The sequence below is a fragment of the Giraffa tippelskirchi genome, chromosome 6 (assembly GCF_054371585.1).
Source record: "Giraffa tippelskirchi isolate mGirTip1 chromosome 6, T2T-mGirTip1v1.2.pri, whole genome shotgun sequence".
NCBI lineage: Eukaryota > Metazoa > Chordata > Mammalia > Artiodactyla > Giraffidae > Giraffa > Giraffa tippelskirchi.
The window spans coordinates 61,062,609-61,073,738 of record NC_137280.1 but is presented as its reverse complement, the minus strand read 5'-3'; the positions used below and the strand labels follow the sequence as shown (position 1 = coordinate 61,073,738).

The window sequence follows — 11,130 nt, the reverse complement described above, 5'->3', positions numbered from 1 at the left end:
AAAAATGCCATTCCTTCTATAAAATAGGCAGAAGTCCATAATGATCAGATTGAGACAGGAAGAGAGCTAGAAGAACTATGGGATTATTTTGGAGGAATAAAAATGCAGGAACATATTTCAGTTCTGCACTAGAAGCAGCAAAGAGGAAAACTAACCACATGGAATAATACACCAATGGTATAAAAGGTGAATTTGGGTTGGTATTCTAGAATGGAAGGACAAGCAAGTAAGTATTTTACAAGAGATAATAATTTAAATGAGGAGGCCAAGTTAAAAAAAGTACCGATGTTCATGAAGAAACAAAACTTCAGTAGAAGCAGTAATCAAACATATAATTAAAAGGAATTTCCCTGGTAGTCCAGGGATGGATGGAGGATGGATGAATGGATGGATGGTAGGATAGACAGATGGATGGACCCTTAGTTAATTAGACCCTTTGTTGTTGTTCAGTCGCTCAGTTGTGTCTGATTCTTTGCAACTCCATGGACTGCAGCATGCCAGTCTTCCCTGTCCACCATCTCCCGCAGCTTTCTCAAATTCTTGTCCATAAATTAAATCAGTGATGCCATCCAACCACGTTGTCCTCTGTTGTCGCCTTCTCCTACATTGTTCAATTCACATTTGCCCTGGGGATTCTAATTACTCCAACTTTTAAAGGATTAAAATTTACCCTCCCAACAGATCTTCTTCTGTAGGTCATCCACCTTCTGTACCACAGCTGCAAATTGCCAAACTTCAGGAGTCTTGGATTCCAATCCAGGCTCTGCCTGGGACAGGCTCTGCGTTTTAGAACAGTCACCTAACCTCTCTGTGCTTTGTCACTTGGCCAAGAAGGTATGGGAGGGTAAACTAAGCCTCAGTGGCCTAGAGGGAATGATGCTCCTGCCTAAATTGCTATCTCCCCATTAGGGAGCACCCGCCCTAGGAAACAGAAACACCAAGGCAGTGTATTATTTTTTGTGACTCACAGTGCTAAAATGGGAGAGTAAGAATGTATCCTTGATCATACTATTTCTTTATTCCCGATTTGACTTAGAGCCCAGAAAGCTGACCTGTGACATAAATGATATATGAGGTCAGACTTGAGTTTGTGGGGAGAAGTGGGACCAGACAGCCGAGTTATATACCAACAAACCCCTAGCAGTCCTGACGTCATCTCTGTCGGCCCTTTCTCCCCCTTGCTCTCTCCAGGGGAAAGAAAGTATAAAATATTTCCTGGCAGTGGGAGAGGATGGAGGAAGATTTGGGAATGTAGTCGTTTGCACTACTGGCCTAGTAAAAGGAGCTGGGCTTGTAGCTCTCAGAGGATGGTTGTCATGGCAACTCCAGAATCAAGAAGCAGGGTGCCTTTTGGCCACTGTCTGCAGCACAAAGTCCTTGTTCAGCTTTCCACAAGCTGGTCAAAAAAACATACCCAGTCAGATAGGTACAGATGCTGATAGCCAGGCACTCACAGACACAGAAAAGTTTAAAAGCCACTTTGCAAGGGGCAAGTTCCTTCTTACAGTTTTGGATGATCCAGATCACTGAAACCTCATTTGTCTGCTCCTCACTTTTCTCCAGTACCTGCAGAGTGAGGAAGCTGGAGATACGCTGATGTCAACAGAGAACAGTCTTCCAGGTATCAAGGAGCTGCTCCTAGGCCTTTAAGTGTACATATGTCCCTTCTTGAAACACAGGTCCTGGAAACTGCCCCAGCCACGGTTCCCTGGTTAGTGTCAGGTTAGTAACACCTTCCTTGTCTTGAACGGTGTTAGGAGGACTGGCCACGTGTGGCAGAGCATATTTTGTGACTTCCCTGCCTGTAGTTGTCAGACCTGAGTCAGCAGCACTGCCCTGCCACGAGAATCCAGGCCCAGCTCAAGACAGGAGAGAAACAGAGACCTTCTGAGTCTGAGTGATAGCGATGCAAAACTCCACGGGAAACGGAAAGCTTTCTGAATTTACTTAAATGGGCAAAATAATAAAGAGTACTAGCTGGCAGCTTGACCAGTATGGAGGCCAGAGCTGCGGCTTCAGGCCAGAGATGTGCAGAAGCTCTGACAAGGCCCCTTTGCTGAGGCTCAGGTCCTAGCAGTCCCTTCTCTGGTCTTTTCAGGGCACAAACCACAGGGTGAGCTGAGAGAGGCAGGATTCAGAAGTTACCCACCCATACCTTCCTGGCCAAGAGACAAAGCACAAAGAGGTTTCATGACTGGTCTAAAAACATACAGCCTGACCTTGGCAGAGCCTGGATTGGAATCCAGGACTCCTGAAAGATGACTAGATAATAGGGAACATGGCACTTGCTTAGGGCAAAGGAAATAGCCACAGCAAGCAGGAGACTAAATTAGATGCTGAAAACTGAGTACAGGAAATATTGAGATCTCATGAGATTATTTTCAGAGTAATAGAATAATACTAGCCACTATTTCCTGTGAACCTACACTGTGCCAGGCACTTTACTAGATGCTTCCCATACACTATTTCTCTGTATCAAGTTATCCCCATTTAATAGATGGAGAAATTGAGGCTGGAAGTGTAGTTACCAAAGAAGAAGGGGAGGGGCAAATTAGGGGTATGGGATAAAGAGATCCAAACTGCTCTGTATCAGATGATGAGCAACAAGGACATACTGTACTACACAAGGAATTATAGCAATTATCTTATAGTAACTTTAAATGGAGTACAATCTAAAAATACTGAATCACTATGCAGTAAATTAATATGATATCGTAAACTAATTATACTTCAGTTAAGAATAAGCTACCTGCCCAAGATCACGTAGATGCCGAGAGGAGATGTGAAGATTCTCCTGAGTCTTCATGCCTTTGAAGCCTGACTCTTGACTCCTTATGACACCGATTTTCATCACAAGGAGGGGCAAGGAGCTGAATGTGCTAATTTATCTTAAGTTCCCATATGTTCAGATCCTAAACTAAGACATCTCCCAGAAACGGTCAGGAAATAAAGTTAAGACAAAGAGCATAAGACTATTGGACACAAATAGATTCATGACTTGAAATTAGCCAATTGGGGTTACACAGGGGTGGGAGTAGTAGATACACATTTGGGGTTGGGTTTAGTGTTATACGTGTATGACTGCTAGGAGGTAAACACCAAGACTCTATTTGTGTCTTTTCCGAATGTTTAATGTAGAATTCTCCTAGTAGGCTTCCCCAGTGGCTCAGCAGTAAAAGAATCCACCTCCGATGCAGGAAACGTGGTTTTGATACCTGGGTGAGGAAGATCCCCTGGAGGAGGGCATGGCAACCTACTCCAGTATTCTTGCCTAGAGAATTCCATGGCCAGAGGAGCCTGGTGGGCTACAGTCCATGAGGTCCCAAAGAGTTTCACATAACTAAAGTGACTAAGCAAAGGCAATTTTCCTCATAGGCAGGCCAAGAGAAGGGGGCCTGTTTTTTCTAAAACTTTAAAATCCAAAAGATTTATTAAAGTTGGTCAGACATTGACGTTGCATACCAGGGCTCATCTGAACACTTGACAGGGCTGGATCCCAGAAGGTCTAATTAGTTAGAGAACGTAGGAGACACTCCAAGATTCTTACCAATGGGTGGCGCCATGTTAGTTCACACCCAGAAATCCCTACCTATTGCCCTCACACCAAATCTTAGCTTGCCCACTGTCTGGAAGAGAAATAATACAGGAACCGCAGAGCAATAAGGAGATTATTGTTTTCCTTGTGCTGACTGCAAGGCCAAAGACTAAAGCACTGGGTTTGGAGTTGGGAAGACTTCACAGTTCGGTTCCCAAACTTGAACTTAACTCTTGCTCTGTGTTATAAAGCAATCATTTTCCTTTTCACTTCACCATGTTATTGGATTTGATTAAAACGAGGGACATCCGGGACTGCTCCAGAGCATTGCTTACATTGTGTTCTAATGGACATGTACCAAGCTGTGCATGCATGGGTTCAGTCTCTCAGTTGATTCTGAGACCCTTTGGACTGAAGCCCACCAGGTTCCTCTGTCCATGGGATTTTTCAGGCAAGAATACTGGAGTGGGTTGCCATTTCCTCCTCCAGGGGCTCTTCCCAACTCAGGGATTGAACTTTCCTCTCCTGTGTCTCCTGCATTGCAGGCAGATTCTTTACTCATTGAGCCATCAGGGAAGCCTTGAACAGGGCAGCCCCACTAAACCTATATGGCAAACAGGGGGCATGAAGGGCACCCAGCAGAACTTGCTCTGTCTCCCCAGTCTCCCCTTTGTTATGCTCAATTCAGGAACTATATATAACTCAGCCGCAGTGTGCCAGGCACTGTGCTAGGCACTGCAGATAGAGAGACAATTAAGATAAGGTTCTTGCTATCCAGACACTTCCATTCTAACAAAAGGGACAGAGACAGGAAAACATAATTGCAATGAGGGTGTGAGGCAGGTACTGTTAGAAGTGTGTAGAGGGCATGGAAACAGTACAGAGGAGTACTGAGTACTCAGAGGGTCAAGGAAGACTTATGGAGATGCTTATATACAAACAAGGTTTTGAAGGATGAATAGGAGTTCAGAAGTGAAAATGGAAAGGTTGGCAAAAGGAAGAGCATGTGCAAAGGCCCAGAAGCACAAATAGAAGGACCTCAGGCCCTTGAAGGAATTTGGTTACTCGTTCATTTATCCCCAGCATAGCTCAGAAGAGCAAGTGTACTCAGTTTCTCAGTTATGTTCAACTCTTTGCAATCCCATGGACTGTAGGCTCCTCTGTCCATGGAATTTTTCAGGTAAGAGTACTGGAACTGGTTGCCATTTCCTCTTCCAGGGGATCTTCCTGACCCAGGGATCAAACTCATATCTCTTGCATCTTCTGCATTGGCAGGCAGTTTCTTCATTGGCAGAAGTGCAAGAACAGCCACCAGCTCTGACAGCTGCTCTCTCCAGCCCCCTGCTTCTACCTCCCAGGGTCTCTGACCGCCCTTGGCTCAGATCTTTGGCTCCTAATTCTGACCTCTAGGCACCTGGGCCCAGTGACCTGTGATGGATATGCTTTCCTGATCTTGATTTTCTAGACTCTTCTGGGCATTCTCCACTCTGTGATGTGCAACTATGTGAGACAAACCCCCCACCATGCTCCGTGGTGCCCTTAAAGGCAGCCCAGCCCAGCTTCCCCAACAGGGGCCAGACACCTACAAGGGTCTGCAAGCTGTCTGAGGGAACCAGACAGCTTTTCACTTACGTGAAAAACGTAAGTGGGACAGGGAAGTGGCAGGAGATGGTTCTGGAGGGCAGGGGGCCAATCTGATTCCTGCTAAAGAATCTGGACTTTATCCTGCAGACAGGGCGGTGGGAGCCATTGAAGGGCATGATGCTGAGGGACAGGCAGATTCTGATTGGCTTCTCTGGGGTGACCCTGGTGGTGACAGGGTGGATGTACTGGAGGGAGAGACAAGGAGAGAGGGTTAGGAGCGACTGTTGCAATAGTCCCAGCAAGACTTGAGAAGGAGAGAAAGCCAAGCTTCCCTGCCATCATTTACTGCGGGTACCCTCAATCATGACCTCCCTGGATGCAGAGGCACATAGATTCAGGGTCCCTTTAACTCACCCTGGTGGCTCTACAGCCCTCCAGCATGGCTCTAATTCTTATATTTGGAGGTTGTATCCTGTTCCATCACCATCAGCATTCTCCTCCTCGTCTTCCTCCCCCTCCTCTTTCTTCTCTTTCCTTTCATCCTCACTCTCTCTCTCTGTCTCCTGCCCACACCCTGCTCCTGGAGCAAAATAGTTTGCCTCCTTCCTCTAGCTCAAGCCTCTCTGATGGGAAAGAATGGAAAAATAAAACAGAAAAGCAAGCCTGAACTATTAAAAAAAAAAAAAAAGAACAAACTGAAGAACAGTCAGCAGGGCTCTTGTGAGAAGCAGGTGTGACCCACAAGAGTACTGCCCTGGCCACTTTAAAACAGAAGCCCCTGTGATAAGGAGGATCCATGATGCTTTGGTCTTCCCCAAGTCTGGAAACCCCGAGGGTGCTCCACAAATATTTAAAACAATTTTCATCACAGAGACCATCACCTTGGAGCCTAGAGGAGGAACTCACAGCCCTTCTCCAACAATCCTGCCCGCAGACAGTAGGAAATAGAGACTAACTGAGCAATGCCCTTGGGCTCCCATGTTCTGGCTTCCCTGTGACCATCTGCCACCTTAAACTCACCCAGAACTATCTTCAGCGACTTTTCCCAGGTCACAGCAACCTGTTTACAGACATCTAGAATTCCCAGGCACTTTTAGGACAAGGGACTCGGGATGTGTCCAAGTGGGCAGCAAAGTCTTGTCTAAGAGAAGCTGTTCCTCCAAATCTATTTCTGCCCATGTAAACATTTGCCAAGGAAACAAGGCATGTGGGCATGCGCCGGCCCCACAGGCCCTCGGGTTGCTGCAAAAGGCAAATGGAAAGTCACATGTCATAACAGTGGAAAGTACATACGCAACTATTCTTAGCCCTGGAATGTATACACGGTCTCTCTGCCCAGCAGTTCTTTCACAAAGCTCTAGAAAACTGTGAAAGTGCCTTCAGCATAAACAAATCCAGAATTCTCCCAGGACAAATTATTTGCCAACTTAAGGAAAGGCCTGGGTTTATGGTTTCACTTGGAGCCAGAGGTGGAAAGTCTCCGGAGGGACCAGCCGTGGCAGGTATCGGTGGTTTGTCACTGCAGGAAAACGAGGTAAATAGCTCTAATGTTTAATTCTTCTGTAGGTGGACGGGTGGCCAGATGTCATCCAATAAACCCTGCCCCGGGTATTGTCTGGTCTCTGCTTTCTATTTATCTCATTTTAAAAGCAAAACCCACAAGACTCCGTGAGGTCATGTTAAAAATAAAAACAAAACATCGCAAAGGTCCATTTCCATCCCTCATTTCTGTCTCGATACCAGAGGCCACGCCCCCAGTATGACATCTGTGGGGAATGACTAACACCCGGAAAGATGTTTGGATAAGTTTACTAAGTAAGAGATATGCTGAGAATCCAGAGAAAGGTTCACAGACTTCTGCTTCAAATGCACAGAATGTCATCTTGCTTTGAGCTAACATTTCGACTCCTGTGACCACTTGCCACCTTCAACTCTCCCCAATTACCCAACCACCTTCTCTTTTAAAATTTTTTTCTTTCCTTTTTCTTTTTTTCAGATTGTCTGCAGATGCTATTTCTCTGTTACCTTTGAGAATAATCATGACCGAATAGAGAGATTTTCGCTGTGAGGCCCATGCATTAGGTGGTCCCATTTTCCAGTCTTCACTAAGCAGTATTCTTGGTGGTACCCACAAACATCTTAGTGAATGGACAGACGTGCTCTAAGTCTCAGAGCTGCCACAGCTTAACCCTCCAGGACAACCTCCCTCTTGGGACTTCTCGTCTTTGCAGGATGGACAAGGAGTCATCAGAGGGGCTCCTCTTCAAAGACCATGACTTCTCCTCTGACTTGCTGAGGCAGCTCAATGACTTGAGGCAAAATCGGATCCTGACCGATGTGAGCATCTGCGCTGGGGCCTGGGAGGTCCCCTGCCACCGCAATGTGCTGGCCTCCAGCAGCCCCTACTTCAGGGCCATGTTCTGCAGCAACTTCCGGGAGAGCCAAGAGGCCAAGGTCCAGCTGAAAGGCGTCGATGCCTCGACTCTGGAGCGAATCGTCCTGTATGTGTACACGGGTGAGGCGCATATCACTGCGGAAAGCGTCCTGCCCCTGATGGAGGCCGCATCCATGCTGCAGTACCCAAAGCTTCTCGAGGCCTGCTCCTCCTTCCTCCAGAGCCAGCTGACCCCCAGCAACTGCCTGGGCATGACCAGACTCTCTGAAATCTTCAGCTGTGAGACCCTCCGGAAGAAAGCCAGGGAGGTGGCCCTGACATATTTCCCAGAAGTGGCAGCGTCGGCTGACCTGAAGGAGCTCTGTGCCTTGGAACTGAGAGACTACCTGGGGGACGATGGGCTGTGTGGGGAGGAGGAGAAGGTGTTCGAGGCCCTCATGGTTTGGATCAAGCATGACCTCCAGACCCGGAAGCGATACGTGCAGGAACTGTTCAAGCAGGTCAGGCTGCAGTACGTCCACCCGGCCTTCTTCCACCATTTCATCGCCAACGACGCCCTCCTCCAGTCCTCGCCCCCCTGCCAGACCATCCTGGAGACCGCCAAGAGGCAGCTGTTTTCTCTGCACAGCGCCACTAGTTCCGCGGGCCTCCAACCTCTGTGGCATGTCCCGCCAAGAAACTCTTACCAAGACTTCCTCATTCTCTTGGGTGGAAGGAAGGACAACCAGCAGACCACCAGGGATGTCCTGCTGTACGACGGACAGGCTGGCCGGTGGCAGAGCCTTGCCAAACTCCCGGCCCGCCTGTATAAGGCCTCGGCCGTCTCGTTGCACCGCAGCATCTACATGCTGGGGGGCATGGCTGTGGGGAAGAGCGTGCCCAGTGCCAAGGTCTACGTCTTCTCCCTGAAACTCAATCAGTGGAGTCCAGGGCAGCCCATGCTGGCAGCCCGCTACTCCCACAGAAGCACTGCCCACAAGAACTTCATCTTCTCCATCGGGGGGATTGGAGAGGGGAACGAGGTCATGGGCTCCATGGAGAGATATGACAGTGTCGGCAATGTCTGGGAGAGGATGGCCAGCATGCCAGTGGGGGTCCTCCACCCTGCAGTCGCTGTGAAAGACCAGAGACTCTACCTTTTTGGGGGAGAAGACATCATGCAGAACCCTGTGCGCCTTATCCAGGTAAACAGTACTTCCCACCATACACGCACACAAACACACACGTATGCATGAATGTATCCAGGTAAACAGTCCTTCCCACCACACCTCATACACCTACACACACATGTATACGTGTATCCATGCATATATCCAGGTAAATGGTCCTTCCCACCATACCTGTGTGCATGCACACACACACACACACAAGTATACATGTATATATGCATGCATGTATCCAGGTAAATGGTTCTTCCCACTATGTCTACACACACCTACACATACATGCATGCACACACATATATGTACAAATGCATATAAGACACGCACATATACTCACACGTGTGTGCACGCCACGCACACACATGTACATGTGTGTGCATGGTACACATGCATATACGTGCGCACACAAACACACGTGTACATACACAAATACATGTGTACACATATATACATACATACATATAATACATACTTGTTAGTTGCAGGGGAAGGAAAAAGGAGGAAGGGAGAGAGGGAGGGAGGAAGAAAGTTTAATTTCAGCAAGATTTTATCCATTTATGAATTCTTTTGTGTAAGATTAATACATACAAAGGTACATCAGATACATCTAAAGGATCTAGCTAGAACACATCAAATGCCAGATAGTGAAATCCTATAGGGCTTCCCAGGTGGCTTAGTGATAAAGAATCTGCCTGCCAAGAAGGAGACATGAGTTCAATCCCTGGGTCAGAAAGATCCCTTGGAGTAGAAAACGGCAACCCACTCCAGTATTTTTGCCTGGAGAATTCCATGGACAGTGAAGCCTGGTGGGCTACAGTCCACAGGGTCAAAGAGTTGGACATGACTGAGCAACCAAACAACAACAGAATAGAAATATTGCAGATACTTCTAACCCAAATCAGTAAGGCTTTAAAAGAAGATTCCCAAAACCCTGGTCCATAGTCTGTTACCAGAAGCCCAGGAGCCAGACCTCAGATCTGCTGAATCAAAATCTGAATTTCCACGTGTGGGATCCTGACATTCACTGTTATTAAAGTTTACAGGAGATTCTAAGGCACAGCCAGGTTGTGGAACCCCTGCCTTAAATGATAGGTAGATGCCAATTTCACTTACAAGCTCCCTGAGAAGTGTTATTAATAAAGATCAAAATGTCAGAATATTGGGTGTTTTCCAACTTTATGCACATTCTAATCTCTGTAGTTCACCTTTAATAAAAGGCCTCTATTTTATTTTATTTTTTTACTTTTTGGTCACACATGTGGCATGTGGGATCTTGGTTCCCAGACAGGGAATTGAACCCAAGCCCCCTGCATTGGAAGCACAGAGTCCCAACCACTGGACCACCAGGGAAGTCCCTTTCCTAAAGATAATCAAGGAGGCCCCTGAGATCTGCTCTGTTCATTTAGAGGAGTTACACTGGGCACCCTGGGGACATGGGCGTGAGCTGTAAATCCCACTTACTCTCCAGGAGCTTAGGAGAAAACTGTGATTCAGATGTTGAATAGAGGGGTGCTCTAAGGGGCCCCCTAAACCAGTCTGGAGGGAATCTAGGAGGGTGTGAGGATTCATAGGGCTTTGGCGGGAACTCTGTGAGGTTGGTTTAAGTGGACTTTAGCAGAGAGGCAAGAGAAGGGAGAAGGAGGTGAGGATGGAGGGTAAAGAGGCAGAGGACACATGGTGGACACAGGACTCTGACGTGGAGCGAGACAGGCAGGCAGCTTCTCTGGGCAGACAAGTGCCGTCTGGAGCAGGAGTCCGACTCGTTTACTGAGGGAGGGGTGGTGTTCCTGGGTAAGGGGATAGCTGGCAGAAGACCCTAAAGCAGAAAGGGGGAGCAGCCCATCCCCTGAAGGAACCAAAAGCTTGACAAGATGGCTGTAACACAGAAGAAGGGGCAGAAAGTTTGTGCACCAAGGCGGAGCTGGGGGTGGTCAGTCCCCCTGCAATCTCCATCAGCCCCCTTCCCAGGTCATAATGAGCAACTCCCTCTACCCAGATTGCTGCCCCTGAGCCCTTCCTACAGAAATTCTAGAACATTCCTGGGGGATGAGTGTTTGTGTTGATGAGGCTGATCCTGCTTTCCAGGCCTCGTCAAGGAATTGAGGTTCAATCCTGAGAGTAGCAGGGCAGGTGAAGTAGTCGAATTCACATTTTTAGAATTTCCTTTATATGTTTCGTGAAAAAGCAACTGGAGGAGGTCCGAATAGACAAAGGAAGGAGAACTAGCAGATCTTTCTAGAGGTCCAGGCAAGGGACGATGGCAGCTTGGGCTAAGTTGGTGACAGTGACGACAGAGAAAAGTGATCATTTCTGTTCAATCCTTTCCTTGTTTTTCTCTTCCCATCACTTCCCCAGCCCATATTTCCCACTCCTCCCTGACCATCTAGGCAGATTCTAAGCCTGTTCCAGATTTCACTCGTGTACTTAAGTCAAGAGAGACACGTTCTGCACCC

General features: G+C 47.6%; 1 protein-coding gene across 3 annotated transcripts in view; it reads left to right on the top strand.

Annotated features, from left to right (window-relative positions):
- Nucleotides 1-6,467: 6,467 nt before the first annotated feature.
- KLHL38 (kelch like family member 38) overlaps nucleotides 6,468-11,130 on the top strand; it is a 10,661-nt gene continuing 5,998 nt past the window's right edge. For 2 of the 3 annotated variants that reach the window (XR_014056316.1, XM_081498943.1), the window contains exons 1-2: nucleotides 6,468-6,653; nucleotides 7,116-8,698. Coding sequence is in view for 2 of the 3 variants with exons in the window: in XM_081498943.1 (XP_081355069.1) it covers nucleotides 7,352-8,698 (1,347 nt within the window). In the remaining variant the exon portion in view is untranslated. Of the gene's footprint in view, nucleotides 6,654-7,115; nucleotides 8,699-8,759; nucleotides 9,835-11,130 lie in introns of those variants that run through there. The other variant, XM_081498942.1, reaches the window with a different exon arrangement.